The sequence below is a fragment of the Dendrobates tinctorius genome, unplaced genomic scaffold (assembly GCF_039654945.1).
Source record: "Dendrobates tinctorius isolate UK_male_01 unplaced genomic scaffold, ASM3965494v1 ptg000455l, whole genome shotgun sequence".
Classification (NCBI taxonomy): Eukaryota; Metazoa; Chordata; class Amphibia; order Anura; family Dendrobatidae; genus Dendrobates; species Dendrobates tinctorius.
Window position 1 is genome coordinate 460845 of NW_027362117.1, and position 21914 is coordinate 482758.

General features: G+C 49.6%; 1 protein-coding gene across 5 annotated transcripts; it reads right to left on the reverse strand.

The window, feature by feature from the left end:
- Positions 1-7320: 7320 nt before the first annotated feature.
- On the reverse strand, positions 7321-21881 carry CYB561D2 (cytochrome b561 family member D2). Of its 5 annotated transcripts, none has more exons than XM_073564459.1 (4): positions 21758-21881; positions 17803-17934; positions 13324-13361; positions 7321-8024 (listed from the first exon to the last, which is right to left on the reverse strand). In XM_073564459.1, the coding sequence occupies exons 2-4, from the start codon at positions 17927-17929 to the stop codon at positions 7521-7523; spliced, it is 669 nt and encodes a 222-aa protein (XP_073420560.1). In that variant the 5' UTR covers positions 17930-17934; positions 21758-21881; the 3' UTR covers positions 7321-7520. The 5 variants fall into 5 exon arrangements, with proteins under 5 accessions (XP_073420560.1, XP_073420561.1, XP_073420564.1 ...); XM_073564460.1 differs by lacking the exon at positions 21758-21881 and adding an exon at positions 19370-19497; XM_073564463.1 differs by lacking the exon at positions 21758-21881 and adding an exon at positions 18854-19340.
- Positions 21882-21914: the final 33 nt, after the last annotated feature.

Genomic DNA, 21914 nt, shown 5'->3' on the forward strand with positions numbered 1-21914 from the left:
CCGCTAATTGAGCAGCCTCTCCGAAAGGGTGAGACTCGAGCCCAATGTAGTGGCAACATGCTTGTGGTCAAGTTCAAAGACAAAAGAGATGTCTTTGTCTTGACCACAATCCATGGTCCCGGCACCACCATTCGAGGTACCCCAGCACCGGTCCACAAACCGGACTGTGTCCTGGCGTACAACCATCACATGGGGGGAGTTGATCTTTCTGATCAAGTCCTCCAGCCCTATAGTGCCATGCGGAAAGCGAAGGTGTGGTACAAAAAACTGGCTGTGTACCTCGTACAAATGGCACTGTATAACGCATGCGTGCTATCACGATGTGCAGGCCAGAACCACTCCTTCCTTGATTTCCAGGAGGCTGTGATAAAGGCCATGATTTTTGGAGAGGAGGACGGAGCACGCCCCAGCACCCCTGGAACTCAAGTTTCCCGTATGGTACCAGGGCAACATTTTCCCCGTGAGGAGAGAAAAAAAAGGTGCCGGGTGTGCTATAAAAGGGGGACAAGAAGGGAAACTCGTTTCCAATGTGAAACGTGTCCCGACAAACCCGGACTGTGTTTGAATGAATGCTTCAGAATTCATCACACGTCCATGGACTAAACACATCCTGACACTCCACTACAGAACTCACCCACGCCAACCTGACATACACAACACCACACACACCAACCTGACGTATACTACACCACACACCAACCTGACGTATACTACACCACACACCAACCTGACGTACACTACACCACACACACCAACCTGACGTACACTACGCCACACACCAACCTGACATACACTACACCACACACCAACCTGACGTACACTACGCCACACACACACACACCAACCTGACGTACACTACGCCACACACACCAACCTGATGTAGTGTCAGGATGGGATGTGTGGTGTAGTGTACGTCAGGTTGGTGTGTGTGTGTGGCGTAGTGTACGTCAGGTTGGTGTATGGTGTAGTGTATACTATACCACACACACCAACCTGACGTACACTACATTACACACACCAACCTGACGTACACTACGCTACACACACCAACCTGATGTAGTATCAGGTTGGTATGTGTGGCGTAGTGTACGTCAGGTTGGTGTGTGTGGCGTAGTGTACGTCAGGTTGGTGTGTGTGTGCCGTGTACTACACCACACACCAACCTGACGTACACTACGCCACACATACCAACCTGATACATCAGGTTGGTGTGTGTGGCGTAGTGTACGTCAGGTTGGTGTGTGGTGTGGTGTAGTGTACGTCAGGTTGGTGTGTGTGTGGTGTAGTGTACGTCAGGTTGGTGTGTGGCATAGTGTACGTCAGGTTGGTGTGTGTGTGGTGTATACTATACCACACACACCAACCTGACGTAGACTACGCCACACACACACCAAACTGACGTACACTACGCCACACACACCAACCTGATGTAGTGTCAGGTTGGTATGTGTGGCGAAGTGTACGTCAGGTTGGTGTGTGTGTGTGTGGCGAAGTGTACTTCAGGTTGGTGTGTGTGTGTGTGGCGTAGTGTACGTCAGGTTGGTGTGTGTGTGGTGTATACTATAACACACACACACACCAACCTGACGTACACTACATAGTTTCCATAAGCGACCTGGTGTCCGCTAATGATTGGAGCTAACTTTCCATTCCAAAAGTCAAATGGCGCTCCTTCCCTTCAGGGCCCTGCCGTGCGCCCAAACAGTGGTTTATGACTACATATGAGGTATCGGTGTACTCAGGAGAAATTGCTCAACAAATTTTAGGATCAATTTTATCCTGTTGCCCAGGTGAAAATGAAAACATTGATGCTAAAAAAAAAATTTTGTTGGAAAAATTAAAATGTCCATTTTTTCCTTCCACGTTGCTTTAGTTCCTGTGAAGCACCTGAAGGGTTAATAATCTTCTTAAATGTAGTTTTGAGTAGCTTGAGGGGTGCAGTTTTTAGAATGGTGTCACTTTTGGGTATTTTCTGCCATATAGACCCCTCAAAGTGACTTCAAATGTGAGGTGGTCTCTAAAAAAAATGGTTTTGTAAATTTTGTTGTAAAAATGAGAAATCGCTGGTCAACTTTTAACCCTTATAACTTCCTAACAAAAAAAAATGTTTCCAAAATTGCGCTGATGTAAAGTAGACATGTGGGAAATGTTATTTATTAACTAGTTTGTGTCACATAACTCTCTGGTTTAACAGAATAAAAATTTGAAAATTGCAAAATTTTCAAAATTTTCGCCAAATTTCCATTTTTTTCACAAATAAACGCAAAACTTTTCGACCTAAATTTACCACTAACATGAAGCCCAATATGTCACGAAAAAACAATCTCAGAATCGCTAGGATGCGTTCCTGAGTTATTACCTCATATAGGGACACTGGTCAGAAATGCAAAAAATGGCCAGGTCATTAAGGTCAAAATAGGCTGGGTCATGAAGGGGTTAAAGCAAGGACCTCCAAGGTGGTATTTTCGGAAATACTTCCTGTACCACGTGCCACGCCAGAAAGGCAACGGGAGATTAGGGAGGTTAATAAGTGGCTCAGGAATTGGTGTAGGAAGGAGGGGTTTGGGTTCCTGCAGAACTGGGCCGACTTCTCAGTTGGCTACAGGTTCTACGCTAGGGACGGGCTGCACCTCAATGGGGAGGGAGCAGCTGTGCTGGGGGAGAAAATGGCTAGAAGGCTGGAGGAGTGTTTAACCTAGGGACGGGGGGGGGGGGAGGGTATTCATTTTATAGGAAGGAAGACAGTGCAGACAGAGACCTGGGTGCAAATTATGAGATTGGGGGTGGGGGTGGCATGGGGGGTGGGGTTAGAACATTTAATAATTTAAGAAAGAATAGAGGTACAGAGAGACACATAAAGTGCATGTATACTAATGCCAGAAGCCTCGCCAACAAGATGGAGGAATTGGAGTTAATGTTGTTGGAACATAATTCTGCCATGGTGGGGATATCTGAGACATGGCCGGACGAGAGCCGTGACCGGGCGGATAATTTACAGGGCTATAGTCTGTTCTGGAATGACCGTACAAATAAGCGAGGGGGAGGCGAGTGTTTATATGTAAAATCATCCTTACAACCCATCCTGCGTGATAATATATATGAATCTAATGAGAATGTAGAGTCCCTGTGGGGGGAGATAAGGGGAGGGGGGAAAAATAATAAATTACTGATAGGGGTTTGTTATAAATCTCCAAAAATAATGGAAGCAACAGAGAATATCCTCATAAAGCAAATAGATGAAGCTGCGACTCAAGGAGGAGTCATTATTATGGGGGACTTCACCTACCCCGAAATACATTGGGGAACCGAAACCTGCAGCTCCAGCAAAGGTGATAGGTGTCTGACAACTATGAGAGACAATCACCTTTCACCACTGGTTCAGGACCAACAAGAGGGGGAGCACTGCTAGATCTAATATTACCCCACAGGCCAGACCGCAGATCAGATGTAAGGGTTGGGGGTCACTGGGGGGATAGTGATCACAAATTAATAAGTTTTCATGTGTCCTGTAATAAGATGTGTAGTAGAGGGGTTACAAGGACACGAAACTTCAGGAAGGCAAATTTCCAACGGATGAGAGATGATCTTGATGCAATAACTGGGACGATATCCTGAGACATAAAAATACACAAAGACAATGGGAGACGTTAATTATCCTCCTGAATAGGAGCTGTGCACGATATATACCGTATGGGAATAAACATGCAAGAAATAGGAGGAGACCACTAAGGCTAAATAGAGCTGTAAGGGGCGCAATAAGGGACAAAAAGAAAGCAGAGAATTACAGCAAGTAGGTAGTGATGAGGCATTAACTAAATACAGAAGATTACATAAATTCTGTAAAAAGCAAATCAAGACAGCAAAGATTGAGACAGAGAGACTCATTGCCAGAGAAAGTAAAAATAATCCCAAAATATTCTATACTACATAAATAGTAAGAAACTAAAAAATGATAGTGTTGGTCCCCTTAAAAATAGTCTGGGTGAAATGGTGGATGAGGAAAAAGCCAATATGCTAAATGACTTTTTTCAACAGTATTTACACAAGAAAATCCCATGACGGATAACATGATCAGGGATAAAAATTCTCCGTTAAATGTCACCTGCTTAACCCAGCAGGAAGTACGGCGGCGTCTAAAAATCACTAAGATTGACAAATCCCCGAGCCCGGATGGGATACACCCCTGAGTACTGCAGGAATTAAGCACAGTCATAGATAGACCATTATTCTTAATCTTTAAAGATTCCATAATAGCAGGGTCTGTACCACAGGACTGGCGTATAGCAAATGTGGGTCCAATATTCAAAATGGGGACAAAAACTGAACTTGGAAATTATAGGCCAGTAAGTTTAACCTCAACTGTGGGTAGAATCCTGGAGGGTTTTCTAAGAGATACTATACTGGAGTATCTGGAGAAGAATAACCTCATGACCCAATATCAACATGGGTTTACGAGGGACCGTTCCTGTCAGACTAATCTGATAAGCTTCTATGAAGAGGTATGTTCCGGACTGGACCAAGGGAATGCAGTGGACATGGTGTACATGGACTTTTCAAAAGCTTTTGATACGGTGCCACACAAAAGGTTGATACATAAAATGAGAACAATGGGGATAAGGGAAAATATGTGTAGATGGGTTAAGAGCTGGCTCAGCGACAGGAAACAAAGGGTGGTTAATAATGGAGCACACTCGGACTGGGTCACGGTTAGCAGTGGGGTACGACAGGGGTCAGTATTGGGAACCACAGGGGTCAGTATTGGGTACCGCAGTGGTCAGTATTGGGTACCACAGGGGTCAGTATTGAGTACCACAGGGGTCAGTATTGGGCCTGCTTCTTTTTAACATATTTATTAATGACCTTGTAGGGGGCATAGAGAGTAGAATTTCAATATTTGCAGATGACACTAAACTCTGCAGGGTAATCAATACAGAGGAGGACAATTTTATATTACAGGAGGATTTATGTAAACTAGAAGCTTGGGCTGATAAATGGCAAATGAGCTTTAATGGGGATAAATGTAAGGTCATGCACTTGGGTAGAACGAACAAGATGTATAATTATGTGCTTAATTGTAAAACACTGGGCAAAACTGTCACTGAAAAAGACCTGGGTGTATGGGTGGACGACAAACTCACATTTAGTGGCCAGTGTCAGGCAGCTGCTGCAAAGGCCAATAAAATAATGGGATGCATTAAAAGAGGCATAGATGCTCATAAGGAGAACATAATTTTACCTCTATATTAGGCTACTTTCACATTAGCGTCGTGCAACGCACGTTGCAATGCGTCGTTTTGGGGAAAAAAAACATCCTGCAAAGTTGCCTGCAGGATGCATTTTTTCTCCATTGACTTACATTAGCGACGCATTGCCACACATCGCATCCGTCGTGTGACGGATGCGTCGTGTTTTGGCGGCCGCGACGCACACAAAAACGTCACATGTAACTTTTTTTGTGCGTCGTCTCCGCCATTTTCTACCGTGCATGCGGGTGATCTTATTACAATGTATAAATATATGCGGGGACAGTACAAAGACCTTTCTAATGATCTTTTTACTCAGACCTGTGACGGGGACAAGGGGGCATCCTCTACGTCTGGAGGAAAGAAGGTTTAAGCATACTCACAGACGCGGATTCTTTACTGTAAGAGCAGTGAGACTATGGAACTCTCTGCCATATAATGCTGTAATGAGTGATTCCCTACTAACATTTAAGAAGGGACTCGATGCCTTTCTTGAAAAGTATAATATTACAGGGTATATACACTAGTTTCCTTAATATTGCGTTGATCCAGGGAGCTAGTCTGATTGCCGTATGTGGAGTCGGGAAGGAATTTTTTTCCTCAATGTGAAGCTTACTGTTTGCCACATGGGTTTTTTGCCTTCCTCTGGATCAACATGTTAGGGCAAGTTAGGATAGGATATGGGGTGAACTAGATGGACTTAAAGTCTCCCTTCAACCTTAATAACTGTTACCATGAGTTACATCCTGTATTATACCCCAGAGCTGCACTCACTACTCTGCTGGTGCAGTCACTGTGTACATACATTACTGATCCTGAGTTACCTCCTGTATTATACTCCAGAGCTGCACTCACTATTCTGCTGGTGCAGTCACTGTGTACATACATTACATTACTGATCCGGAGTTACCTCCTGTATTATACTCCAGAGCTGCACTCACTATTCTGCTGGTGCAGTCACTGTATACAGACATTACATTACTGATCCGGAGTTACCTCCTGTATTATACTCCAGAGCTGCACTCACTATTCTGCTGGTGCAGTCACTGTGTACATACACATTACATTACTGATCCTGAGTTACATCCTGTATTATACCCCAGAGCTGCACTCACTATTCTGCTGGTGCAGTCACTGTGTACATACATTACATTACTGATCCTGAATTACACCTTGTATACCTCAGAGCTGCACTCACTATTCTGCTGGTGAAGTCACTGTGTACATACATTACATTACTGATCCGGAGTTACCTCCTGTATTATACTCCAGAGCTGCATTCACTATTCTGCTGGTGCAGTCACTGTGTACATACATTACATTACTGATCCTGAATTACACCTTGTATACCTCAGAGCTGCACTCACTATTCTGCTGGTGAAGTCACTGTGTACATACATTACATTACTGATCCTGAGTTACATCCTGTATTATACTCCAGAGCTGCACTCACTATTCTGCTGGTGCAGTCACTGTGTACATACATTACATTACTGATCCTGAATTACATCTTGTATACCCCAGAGCTGCACTCACTATTCTGCTGGTGCTGTGAATGACACCAAACCTGCAGGAACATTGGCCACTCTTGGGCTCTTGTACTTTTGATCACGTTTTTTCCATCGTGGCTCGGTGTCTGGGTTCCTCGCCGCGGTTCTGGGCTCATTGTGAGTTTGTCATCAGTCGGGTGCTGCTGTAGGATCAGGCTCGCAGCTCTTACAGCAAAGTGTTGTTTCCACACTTTTCTGGGCATCGCCTGCACTAGTTGGTGTCAACTTTGCACTTTCTGTCCACGTCTTCTCTTGACGCAGAGCGACACCCGTCCATTTTACTACTCCACACGACCATTGGAGAATGAGGATGTTGGGAGTTATACCTTCAGGGCTTCTGTGCCAGTCACAGCTGCACGCTCGGTACTGCTGGTTTCCAGATCACCCCCTGCTGGATCAGTGCTGCTGTGTTGGTTTATGGGATGTAAAAAAAAAAAAAAAAAGACAGCCAGGAGCAGGATGGTGATTGCTGCTCCGGCTAAGAATGGAGTGTGAGGAAATGAAATGAAAAAAAAAAAAAAAACAGCTTTAAAGTGTTAAGAAAACAAAGACCTGAAATCCTTTTATTTGACATCTTTACGTAAAGTGTCAGCACCGAGAGCTCCGGGGTGGGGGGCGCCTGTTATGGATTTTGTCAATTTTTTTTTTGGTCATTAAAATGTAAAAGTCATGCAGCGTCTCCTGCTCCGTAGGGGCCTGAATGGGCGGCACTCGGGGGTCCTGCACTTCAGGACTGGCTCCTCTTCCGGTACAGATAAGCGTTACTGACTTGGTTCATCACCACCAGGCCAGTGAGCAGCGGGCAGAGAGCGCAGAAGTACCACGAGACGCCAGTGACATGGGCGCTGAACCACAGGGAACACATGCCAAGGAACAGGCTGGTGCATCCCAGCAGGTATCCCAGCAGGCCAGAGGTGGCATGGTACAACTTGCGGGTAGACAGGGTCCAGCGCTGCACCAGTTTGGGGTACAATAGCGTTACCCCGCCGGTGTTCTGCACCAGCGCCCACAGCACGGTGAGTAATCCCAGCAGACCGTGCCACGTGGAGAAGTGAGGCTTCCCGTGTACAACCTTGTTATAGTAGATGATGCCCAGGCCCAGGATGGCGCAGAGGACGGAGAGGAGATGCAGAACCCAGTGCGCCCGCACCCGCGCCTTATGGGAGAAGGAGCGCAGCAGGGAGGAGTCAGGAGAGAAAACCAAGATGGCTTCTGTCATGAAGAAGGAGAACTGCAAAGAGAAAACAAAGACAATCGGTATCAGTCACCGCTGATCCCTCATCACACACCCCAAATATGCTGATGACAATGGAAACGCCGGGAGGAAGTGTAATCACAATTATAGAGCACTAGCTGAAGAGCCCGGCGCTGCCCGGGCATAGTAACTAACTACGGTTAGTGTGCAAAGCTGAGTGTAGAGCCCCACCCACGCCACATTCACTATTATATCCCACATCATCCCGTCAGCCAGAGCCACTGGACTACTACCCCTAATATCCCCCATCATCCCGTCAGCCAGAGCCGCCGGACTACTACCACTAATCACACATCATCCCGTCAGCCAGAGCCGCCGGACTACTCCCCCTAATATCCCACATCATCCCGTCAGCCAGAGCCACTGGACTACTACCCCTAATATCCCCCATCATCCCGTCAGCCAGAGCCACTGGACTACTACCCCTAATATCCCACATCATCCCGTCAGCCAGAGCCGCCGGACTACTCCCCCTAATATCCCACATCATCCCGTCAGCCAGAGCCACCGGACTACTACCCCTAATATCCCACATCATCCCGTCAGCCAGAGCCACCGGACTACTACCCCTAATATCCCACATCATCCCGTCACAGCCACCGGACTACTACCCCTAATATCCTACATCATCCCGTCAGCCAGAGCCACCGGACTACTCCCCCTAATATCCCACATCATCCCGTCACAGCCACCGGACTACTACCCCTAATATCCCACATCATCCCGTCACAGCCACCGGACTACTACCCCTAATATCCCACATCATCCCGTCAGCCAGAGCCACCGGACTACTACCCCTAATATCCCACATCATCCCGTCACAGCCACCGGACTACTACCCCTAATATCCTACATCATCCCGTCAGCCAGAGCCACCGGACTACTACCCCTAATATCCCACATCATCCCGTCACAGCCACCGGACTACTACCACTAATATCCCACATCATCCCGTCAGCCAGAGCCACCGGACTACTACCCCTAATATCCCACATCATCCCGTCACAGCCACCGGACTACTCCCCCTAATATCCCACATCATCCCGTCAGCCAGAGCCACCGGACTACTCCCCCTAATATCCACATCATCCCGTCAGACAGAGCCGCCGGACTACTACCCCTAATATCCCACATCATCCCGTCAGCCAGAGCCACCGGACTACTACTCCTAATATCCCACATCATCCCGTCAGCCAGAGCCACCGGACTACTACCCCTAATATCCCACATCATCCCGTCAGCCAGAGCCACCGGACTACTACCCCTAATATCCCACATCATCCCGTCAGACAGAGCCGCCGGACTACTACCCCTAATATCCCACATCATCCCGTCAGACAGAGCCGCCGGACTACTACCCCTAATATCCCACATCATCCCGTCAGCCAGAGCCACCGGACTACTACCCCTAATATCCCACATCATCCCGTCAGCCAGAGCCACCGGACTACTACCGCTAATATCCCACATCATCCCGTCAGCCAGAGCCACCGGACTACTACCGCTAATATCCCACATCATCCCGTCAGCCAGAGCCGCCGGACTACTACCCCTAATATCCCACATCATCCCGTCAGCCAGAGACACCGGACTACTACCACTAATATCCAACATCATCCCGTCAGCCAGAGCCACCGGACTACTACCCCTAATATCACACATCATCCCGTCAGCCAGAGCCACTGGACTACTACCCCTAATATCCCACATCATCCCGTCAGCCAGAACCGCCGGACTACTCCCCCTAATATCCCACATCATCCCGTCAGCCAGAGCCACTGGACTACTACCCCTAATATCCCCCATCATCCCGTCAGCCAGAGCCACTGGACTACTACCCCTAATATCCCACATCATCCCGTCAGCCAGAACCGCCGGACTACTCCCCCTAATATCCCACATCATCCCGTCAGCCAGAGCCACTGGACTACTACCCCTAATATCCCCCATCATCCCGTCAGCCAGAGCCACTGGACTACTACCCCTAATATCCCACATCATCCCGTCAGCCAGAGCCGCCGGACTACTCCCCCTAATATCCCACATCATCCCGTCAGCCAGAGCCACCGGACTACTACCCCTAATATCCCACATCATCCCGTCAGCCAGAGCCACCGGACTACTACCCCTAATATCCCACATCATCCCGTCACAGCCACCGGACTACTACCCCTAATATCCTACATCATCCCGTCAGCCAGAGCCACCGGACTACTCCCCCTAATATCCCACATCATCCCGTCACAGCCACCGGACTACTACCCCTAATATCCCACATCATCCCGTCACAGCCACCGGACTACTACCCCTAATATCCCACATCATCCCGTCAGCCAGAGCCACCGGACTACTACCCCTAATATCCCACATCATCCCGTCACAGCCACCGGACTACTACCCCTAATATCCTACATCATCCCGTCAGCCAGAGCCACCGGACTACTACCCCTAATATCCCACATCATCCCGTCACAGCCACCGGACTACTACCACTAATATCCCACATCATCCCGTCAGCCAGAGCCACCGGACTACTACCCCTAATATCCCACATCATCCCGTCACAGCCACCGGACTACTCCCCCTAATATCCCACATCATCCCGTCAGCCAGAGCCACCGGACTACTCCCCCTAATATCCACATCATCCCGTCAGACAGAGCCGCCGGACTACTACCCCTAATATCCCACATCATCCCGTCAGCCAGAGCCACCGGACTACTACTCCTAATATCCCACATCATCCCGTCAGCCAGAGCCACCGGACTACTACCCCTAATATCCCACATCATCCCGTCAGCCAGAGCCACCGGACTACTACCCCTAATATCCCACATCATCCCGTCAGACAGAGCCGCCGGACTACTACCCCTAATATCCCACATCATCCCGTCAGACAGAGCCGCCGGACTACTACCCCTAATATCCCACATCATCCCGTCAGCCAGAGCCACCGGACTACTACTCCTAATATCCCACATCATCCCGTCAGCCAGAGCCACCGGACTACTACCACTAATATCCTACATCATCCCGTCTGCCAGAGCCACCGGACTACTACTCCTAATATCCCACATCATCCCGTCAAAGCCAGTAAAAGTAGAATAGTGTAATTGCACAGAAACATGGTTCACTAAGATCCCAGGTCAACTTGTAATTTGCCCGGCTGAGTTGCTCATGGATGTACAGCATCTGTATGCAGTATAGTATTATAGTTAATGGGTTGTTATGGGAAAAGCATTACGTGTTATATGGGTATATTCAGGTGAATTATGGGGAAAGTAGCACTTTAAAAAAACTCACAGCATCAGAGCACAGTAACACATCAATAATGCATAAAAGTGTCTGTGAGAAGATATTAAATCCACATGACATTTAATATGCACTTTCCTATATTCGTGTGTCACTTAATGATACCACACGGGAGGGGGGGATTCATTTCTGTCATGTGCTCTCTGCTCCTTTCTGGGGGCAGACAATGGCTGGGAGCTTATGTTCCCGAGGATGCTAGATTTCTCCCACCATGTCAGTGTAGGTGTTGTCAAGTGGGAAAACTTGCGCATAGCAACCAATCACAGCTCAGCTTCTTTTAACCAACTCTGGTGAAATGAGAGGGGCTTAGTGATTGGTTGCAAGGAAAACTGTTGGTCATAGCAACCAATCAGAGCTTAGCTTCTTTTGAACAGCTCTGGTGAAATGAGAGATGCTTTGTGATTGGTTGGTGATACACTGAATTTTATATATAGAGATTCACTGTTCTGTACCGTCAGAGCTGAAATCTAGAGTTCCCTATTTGTTCAGTTTCTGCTAAAATAATGTGAACTGCCTCCATACGTTACAGGAGATGAGCTAAGAAGGAAATGTGCACAACAGTACTGACTGTCTCCAATAATAACCAGCAGAATAGTGAGTGCAGCTCTTAAGTAAACACAGAAATCCTGGAACTTCTGGCCACGTGCAGAAATCCTGGCACCTCCGGCCTCGGCTGCTGTCACTAAGGTCATTAATGGTCGTCTGAGGAAGGTTCTGCTGCTGATTGTACAAATCATCAAGATCTGCTGCCGGCAGCTCCTGTGTAATCACAGACCAATGACTTGCTCGATGGAGACAAGTGTGAAGACACCGCCACAAGAGACGAGTGCGGAGACGCCGCCGCCACGATAGACGAGTGCGGAGACGCCGCAGCATCGAGAGACGAGTGCAGAGACGCCGCAGCATCGAGAGACGAGTGCAGAGACGCCGCAGCATCGAGAGACGAGTGCAAAGACTCCGCAGCCACGAGAGACGAGTGCAAAGACGCCGCAGCCACGAGAGACGAGTGCAAAGATGCCGCAGCCACGAGAGACGAGTGCAAAGACGCCGCAGCCACGAGAGACGAGTGCAAAGACGCCGCAGCCACAAGAGACGAGTGCAGAGAATCCACAGCCTCGAGAGACGAGTGCGGAGATGCCGCAGCCTCGAGAGACGAGTGCGGAGACGCCGCAGCCTCGAGAGACGAGTGCGGAGACGCCGCAGCCTCGAGAGACGAGTGCGGAGACGCCGCAGCCTCGAGAGACGAGTGCGGAGACGCCGCAGCCTCGAGAGACGAGTGCGGAGACGCCGCAGCCTCGAGAGACGAGTGCGGAGACGCCGCAGCCTCGAGAGACGAGTGCAGAGACGCCGCAGCCTCGAGAGACGAGAGCAGAGACGCCGCAGCCTCGAGAGACGAGTGCGGAGAAGCCACAGCCTCGAGAGACGAGTGCGGAGAAGCCACAGCCTCGAGAGACGAGTGCGGAGAAGCCACAGCCACGAGAGACAAGTGCGGAGAAGCCACAGCCACGAGAGACAAGTGCGGAGAATCCATCCACAGCAGAGGTGCTGGCATTTCTGCACGAGGATCAGACTGCGGACGCTGTACATTCTGTGTCCATCTTTCCATCACGTGCAGGTCAGTGACATCTCCGTCCAGTGATTTCCATCTTTCCATCACTTCTTCTTGGTGTTTGAGGTTCGGAGTGAATAATTGGTTACAACAATCGGACTCTACAATTAAGTGCGTCCCGGACACCAGAAAGGCAGAAGTTTTTTAACCCCACTTGTCTTCTTTATGGCTTGCAAAAAAAAAAAATCCTTGTTTTATTGCGCCACTCTCCCTGTTTTTTCCTTCCATTGCTGCAGACGTGGCTCCCACCGCTTTTACCTGCCGTGTTCTCTAATCTTACAAGCCTCCAACCTCCCCCCTGTCTCCCACCGCTACATGTTCACATTACCAGTAATCTGCGCAGGGAGGACTCACCGCCAGACTCATGAAGAACGGGTGCCAGGAGAAAAGCGCTGCAACGGAAGACAAAGGGTTAACAACAGCTAAAACCGGCCGATCAGCCCCCGCGTGTCGTCCATCACCACAAGGGAGAGGGGCGAGCTATTGTCCCTGGTATCAGCCATTCCCCAATGTGACAAGCAACACAGTATACAAGCCCCAATAATCACTGACACCCTTCTATATGTGACTGATATCAGCCCCTCTTATAACGCTCCAGTACTGATATAACCTCCAGACATTACATATGTGACTGATATCAGCCCCTCTTATAACGCTCCAGTACTGATATAACCTCCAGACATTACAACATATGTGACTGATATCAGCCCCTCTTATAACGCTCCAGTACTGATATAACCTCCAGACATTACATCATATGTGACTGATATCAGCCCCTCTTATAACGCTCCAGTACTGATATAACCTCCAGACATTACATATGTGACTGATATCAGCCCCTCTTATAACGCTCCAGCACTGATATAACCTCCAGACATTATATCATATGTGACTGATATCAGCCCCTCTTATAACGCTCCAGTACTGATATAACCTCCAGACATTACATATGTGACTGATATCAGCGCCTCTTATAACGCTCCAGTACTGATATAACCTCCAGACATTATATCATATGTGACTGATATCAGCCCCTCTTATAACGCTCCAGTACTGATATAACCCCCAGACATTACACCATATGTGACTGATATCAGCGCCTCTTATAATGCTCCAGTACTGATATAACCTCCAGACATTACACCATATGTGACTGATATCAGCCCCTCTTATAACGCTCCAGTACCGATATAGCCTCCAGACATTACACCATATGTGACTGATATCAGCCTCTCATATAACGCTCCAGTACCGATATAGCCTCCAGACATTACACCATATGTGACTGATATCAGCCCCTCTTATAACGCTCCAGTACCGATATAACCTCCAGACATTACACCATATGTGACTGATATCAGCCCCTCATATAACGCTCCAGTACTGATATAACCTCCAGACATTACATCATATGTGAATGATATCAGCCTCTTATAACGCTCCAGTACTGATATAACCCCCAGACATTACACCATATGTGACTGATATCAGCCCCTCTTATAGCGCTCCAGTACTGATATAACCCCCAGACATGACACCATATGTGACTGATATCAGCCCCTCTTATAACGCTCCAGTACTGATATAACCCCCAGACATTACACCATGTGACTGATATCAGCCCCTCTTATAACGCTCCAGTACTGATATAACCTCCAGACATTACACCATATGTGACTGATATCAGCCCCTCTTATAGCGCTCCAGTACTGATATAACCCCCAGACATGACACCATATGTGACTGATATCAGCCCCTCTTATAGCACTCCAGTACTGATATAACCCCCAGACATGACACCATATGTGACTGATATCAGCCCCTCTTATAACGCTCCAGTACTGATATAACCCCCAGACATTACACCATATGTGACTGATATCAGCCCCTCTTATAACGCTCCAGTACTGATCTAACCCCCAGACATTACACCATATGTGACTGATATCAGCCCCTTATAACGCTCCAGTACTGATATAACCCCCAGACATTACACCATATGTGACTGATATCAGCCCCTCTTATAACGCTCCAGTACTGATATAACCTCCAGACATTACATCATATGTGACTGATATCAGCCCCTCTTATAACGCTCCAGTACTGATCTAACCCCCAGACATTACACCATATGTGACTGATATCAGCCCCTCTTATAACGCTCCAGTACTGATATAACCTCCAGACATTACACCATATGTGACTGATATCAGCCCCTCTTATAACGCTCCAGTACTGATATAACCCCCAGACATGACACCATATGTGACTGATATCAGCCCCTCTTATAACGCTCCAGTACTGATATAACCCCCAGACATTACACCATATGTGACTGATATCAGCCCCTCTTATAACGCTCCAGTACTGATCTAACCCCCAGACATTACACCATATGTGACTGATATCAGCCCCTCTTATAATGCTCCAGTACTGATCTAACCCCCAGACATTACACCATATGTGACTGATATCAGCCCCTCTTATAACGCTCCAGTACTGATATAACCCCCAGACATTACACCATATGTGACTGATATCAGCCTCTTATAACGCTCCAGTACTGATATAACCTCCAGACATTACACCATATGTGACTGATATCAGCCCCTCTTATAACGCTCCAGTACTGATATAACCTCCAGACATTACACCATATGTGACTGATATCAGCCTCTTATAACGCTCCAGTACTGATATAACCTCCAGACATTACACCATATGTAAATGAGGATGAGTGACCTCATGGAGATCAACATCCAACACTGCGGAGACACCATCACATGTTTCTCAACGCAAGCAATGACTAGCCAGGTCTTTCACCGGGAAGGAACAACCATGGGAAGGGCAGTCTGAGTGACCTCATTTTCATAGTCTTTTACTAGGCATTGCTCCTACTAGCCAGTTTCCTCCTCCACACTGATGAGGGGCAATACCCTGAAACAGCTGTCTGTGGATGGACACCATGTTTTGACATAGGTGGTTTCCTTCATTGGAGACTGCCCTTCCCGTGGTTGTTCCTTCCCGGTGAAAGACCTGGCTAGTCATTGCTTGCGTTGAGAAACATGATGGTGTCTCCGCGGCTGATTGATTTACATGTTATTACACCATATGTGACTGATATCAGCCTCTTATAACGCTCCAGTACTGATATAACCCCCAGACATTACACCATATGTGAGTGATATCAGCCCCTCTTATAACGCTCCAGTACTGATATAACCCCCAGACATTACACCATATGTGACTGATATCAGCCCCTCTTACAACGCTCCAGTACTGATATAACCCCCAGACATTACACCATATGTGACTGATATCAGCCCCTCTTATAACGCTCCAGTACTGATATAACCCCCAGACATTACACCATATGTGACTGATATCAGCCCCTCTTACAACGCTCCAGTACTGATATAACCCCCAGACATTACACCATATGTGACTGATATCAGCCCCTCTTATAACGCTCCAGTACTGATATAACCCCCAGACATTACACCATATGTGACTGATATCAGCCCCTCTTACAACGCTCCAGTACTGATATAACCCCCAGACATTACACCATATGTGACTGATATCAGCCCCTCTTACAACGCTCCAGTACTGATATAACCTCCAGACATTACACCATATGTGACTGATATCAGCCCCTCTTATAGCGCTCCAGTACTGATATAACCTCCAGACATTACACCATATGTGACTGATATCAGCCCCTCTTATAGCGCTCCAGTACTGATATAACCCCCAGACATTACACCATATGTGAGTGATATCAGCCCCTCTTATAACGCTCCAGTACTGATATAACCCCCAGACATTACACCATATGTGACTGATATCAGCCCCTCTTACAACGCTCCAGTACTGATATAACCCCCAGACATTACACCATATGTGACTGATATCAGCCCCTCTTACAACGCTCCAGTACTGATATAACCTCCAGACATTACACCATATGTGACTGATATCAGCCTCTTATAACGCTCCAGTACTGATATAACCTCCAGACATTACACCATATGTGACTGATATCAGCCCCTCTTATAACGCTCCAGTACTGATATAACCCCCAGACATTACACCATATGTGACTGATATCAGCCCCTCTTACAACGCTCCAGTACTGATATAACCTCCAGACATTACACCATATGTGACTGATATCAGCCCCTCTTATAACGCTCCAGTACTGATATAACCCCCAGACATTACACCATATGTGACTGATATCAGCCCCTCTTATAACGCTCCAGTACTGATATAACCCCCAGACATTACACCATATGTGACTGATATCAGCCCCTCTTATAACGCTCCAGTACGGATATAACCCCCAGACATTACACCATATGTGACTGATATCAGCCTCTTATAACGCTCCAGTACTGATATAACCTCCAGACATTACACCATATGTGACTGATATCAGCCCCTCTTATAACGCTCCAGAACTGATATAACCTCCAGACATTACACCATATGTGACTGATATCAGCCTCTTATAACGCTCCAGTACTGATATAACCTCCAGACATTACACCATATGTGACTGATATCAGCCCCTCTTATAACGCTCCAGTACTGATATAACCCCCAGACATTACACCATATGTGACTGATATCAGCCCCTCTTATAACGCTCCAGTACTGATATAACCTCCAGACATTACACCATATGTGACTGATATCAGCCCCTCTTATAACGCTCCAGTACTGATATAACCTCCAGACATTACATATGTGACTGATATGAGCCCCTCTTATAACGCTCCAGTACTGATATAAGCTCTGGCGTTATTACGCTCCCCGTCTGATACTCACATGCTCCCAGCTGGGACACGCAGGCGATGAAGATGGTGAAGGTAAATGCGGTGAGATGAGCGGTGGCCCCAGATATCAGGCGCAGGGTGCGGTGCAGCCGGGGGTCGGGGTCCGAGCTCTGCGCCATTGATCCTGCAGAACAGAGGAGACAATATAAACCACAGACCTGTGCGGCGCCCCCTGCAGTGAGGCTCTGTGATTACAGGGGTAGATACGCAGGCGCAGACAGCGGTGATCATGGTCCTCTGTGCGGACATACAGCAGCGTGGCCCCGGGACAGACGACATCCTGCAGCAGCACCGGCCGGCACCCGGCACACACACTTAACCCCTTCCGGACACTTTCCACTTCTAATGTTTCTATTTTCCCTCCCTGCCGCCGTATCGCGGCAGATTTTTGCAGGACGAGTTGTAGTTTTCTATGACGCCGAAAAGTCCCGAAAAACCTGCAGTAAAAAGGTGGAAAAAAAAAAAAAAAAATCACAATGCCTCCATTTTTTTTTCCACTGTGCAGTAAATGCGACGTATTTTGCTTTGTTGTCCACATTTGTGATGCCGGTGACTTTCCCATCAGCGGCGCTGTGGACGGCCCTGCTGGGCGAGGTGCAGGATTTCTCAGTTTGGGAGCAGCTCAGACTTAAGGGAAAGTGCAAAGTCTTTAAAAAATGCAATCTGCCATTAGTTTATACTAAGGTCGCGTTCACACAATGTCTGAAGGAGGACGACACTTTCAGGACCAGTCAGCGATTTGTGAACTTCCGGTCATTTCAGGAGCGCCAGCTGCAGCGCTTTTCTTTATTGCCGGGTGTTTATTTCCCTCAGTTTTTGGGTCGTTTATGTTTTTGCTGCTTTTTTTTTTTTTGCTCGTTTTCTTTTTTCTTCTCATCTTTCCCACCGAAGTATAATGTAAAGTATCACCCATCCGCACAGCAGAATACTTCGCTTACGGTAATTACTGACTTGTTTTATTTATATTTTCTACATATTTATTAAACTTATTTTCTATCTCTATGCCGCTATTTCTCTTGGGGATGTGAACCTTCAACTGATACCTTGTACTTTACACTGCAGCACAGATTACTGGTCTCCTCTGAACCTTGACGAATTCACATGCACCGCCGTAACCGCGTATCATAGGGGTGACGTACAGAGCGGGATCAGCCCCTGAGCACCGCCATAACCGCCCGTCCTGGGGGTGACGTACAGAGCGGGATCAGCCCTTGTGCAACGCCATAACGCCCGTCCTAGGGGTGACACACAAAGCGGGATCAGCCCCTGAGCACCGCCATAACTGCCCGTCCTGGGGGTGACGTACAGACCGGGATCAGTCCCCAACACCGCCATAACCGCCCGTCCTGGGGGTGACGTACAGAGCGGGATCATCCCCCGAGCACCGCCATAACTGCCGGTCCTGGGGGTGACGTACAGAGCGGGATCAGCCCCTGAGCACCGCTATAACCGCCCGTCCTGGGGGTATCAATACAAAAAGGGTGGGGGAACAAGAGGCGCAAAAGTGCCCTATCACTAGTGACACTACGATGTGAGTGGTGTAATGCAGTACCACTCACCTATTCCAGTTGTGTGACCCACAACTGGCTTGAAGACATAACACAGTATCAGCTGCTGCAGGACCTCCACCGACCACTCCAAAGTGGAAAAACTGCCAGAGAATATGGGAAGCAAGATGTGCCACAGTCCGCGCTGCTGAATCCACAAAATCACCTGGGATGCAAGATGTAGTAACAAAGTACTTCTTTATTCCTTCCTACGGGTTTCGGCGCCCTTCCTCAGGGCTTTTACACCAGCCATAGGAGCAGGGAATTTATATCCCCTTCCATTAGCAATTATGGGTGTGTTCTGTTTACATATGATGTCATAATGGTCATCACTGGGGGAGGGGCCAGCATTTTTGGCACAATTTCACACAATGTTTATGAAGGTCTTTATATGATTTTACTGGTAGGATTTTTATGTACATTTTAGCAAGTATTTTGAAGGATTTTCTTGTTTTATTATGTTATTTGTGTGAAATTGTGCCAAAAATGCTGGCCCCTCCCCCAGTGATGTGGGGAGCGACAGACGGGGGACTGGGCGCAAAGACCCTCCATGACGGGGAGCGGAGAGCAATAGACGGGGGACTGGGCGCAAAGACCCTCCATGACGGGGAGCGGAGAGCGACAGACGGGGGACTGGGCACAAAGACCCTCCATGACGGGGAGCGGAGAGCGACAGACGGGGGACTGGGCACAAAGACCCTCCATGACGGGGAGCGGAGAGCGACAGACGGGGGACTGGGCGCAAAGACCCTCCATGACGGGGAGCGGAGAGCGACAGACGGGGGACTGGGCGCAAAGACCCTCCATGACGGGGAGCGGAGAGCGACAGACGGGGGACTGGGCGCAAAGACCCTCCATGACGGGGAGCGGAGAGCGACAGACGGGGGACTGGGCGCAAAGACCCTCCATGACGGGGAGCGGAGAGCGACAGACGGGGGACTGGGCGCAAAGACCCTCCATGACGGGGAGCGGAGAGCGACAGACGGGGGACTGGGCGCAAAGACCCTCCATGACGGGGAGCGGAGAGCGACAGACGGGGGACTGGGCGCAAAGACCCTCCATGACGGGGAGCGGAGAGCGACAGACGGGGGACTGGGCGCAAAGACCCTCCATGACGGGGAGCGGAGAGCGACAGACGGGGGACTGGGCGCAAAGACCCTCCATGACGGGGAGCGGAGAGCGACAGACGGGGGACTGGGCGCAAAGACCCTCCATGACGGGGAGCGGAGAGCGACAGACGGGGGACTGGGCGCAAAGACCCTCCATGACGGGGAGCGGAGAGCGACAGACGGGGGACTGGGCGCAAAGACCCTCCATGACGGGGAGCGGAGAGCAATAGACGGGGGACTGGGCACAAAGACCCTCCATGACGGGGAGCGGAGAGCGACAGACGGGGGACTGGACGCAAAGACCCTCCATGACGGGGAGCGGAGAGCGACAGACGGGGGACTGGGCGCAAAGACCCTCCATGACGGGGAGCGGAGAGCGACAGACGGGGGACCGGGCGCAAAGACCCTCCATGACGAGGAGCGGAGAGCGACAGACGGGGGACCGGGCGCAAAGACCCTCCATGACGGGGAGCGGAGAGCGACAGACGGGGGACCGGGCGCAAAGACCCTCCATGACGGGGAGCGGAGAGCGACAGACGGGGGACCGGGCGCAAAGACCCTCCATGACGGGGAGCGGAGAGCGACAGACGGGGGACCGGGCGCAAAGACCCTCCATGACGGGGAGCGGAGAGCGACAGACGGGGGACCGGGCGCAAAGACCCTCCATGACGGGGAGCGGAGAGCGACAGACGGGGGACTGGGCGCAAAGACCCTCCATGACGGGGAGCGGAGAGCGACAGACGGGGGACTGGGCGCAAAGACCCTCCATGACGGGGAGCGGAGAGCGACAGACGGGGGACTGGGCGCAAAGACCCTCCATGACGGGGAGCGGAGAGCGACAGACGGGGGACTGGGCGCAAAGACCCTCCATGACGGGGAGCGGAGAGCGACAGACGGGGGACTGGGCGCAAAGACCCTCCATGACGGGGAGCGGAGAGCGACAGACGGGGGACTGGGCGCAAAGACCCTCCATGACGGGGAGCGGAGAGCGACAGACGGGGGACTGGACGCAAAGACCCTCCATGACGGGGAGCGGAGAGCGATGTGATGTCTCACAGCTGAGGGTTTGTTACACTCGTATCCGTCTGACAATCCTGTCACACTGTAACGCACCCTCAGCTGTGAGAGGCGTCAGCTCAGGAAACCGATGGCGGCTGCGTTCACTGACAGTAAGCAGAGATCTGCGCACAGACCAGAGCTGTGATGCCGATACTCCCCGCCCCAGCCTCCTGTCTCGCAGCTCTCCTCCCCTGCTGGGACTTGTAGTCCTGCGCGGTCTCGCCCACATTACCCGCACTCTCGCTCCTCCCGCGGGGCTCCGGACGTCTCTTCTGTCTTTCCCGCCTTCAGGAAATACTCCGCTCCGCCCCCTCCCCATCCAGAGGTCTCATTTGGTACAGCTCCTGTCAATTACCCATAGGCCCCGCCCATCACGCAGGTGTTTCCGC

Bases quoted from the DNA above. Each gene is read 5' to 3' on its own strand.
- CYB561D2 (XM_073564459.1), bottom strand. From the start codon at position 17,929: ATGGCGCAGAGCTCGGACCCCGACCCCCGGCTGCACCGCACCCTGCGC. The intron at 13,362-17,802 runs GTGAGTATCAGA...CTTCCGTTGCAG, and splicing joins CGTGTCCCAGCTGGGAGCAT to CGCTTTTCTCCTGGCACCCG. The intron at 8,025-13,323 runs GTGAGTCCTCCC...TTCTCTTTGCAG, and splicing joins CGTTCTTCATGAGTCTGGCG to TTCTCCTTCTTCATGACAGA.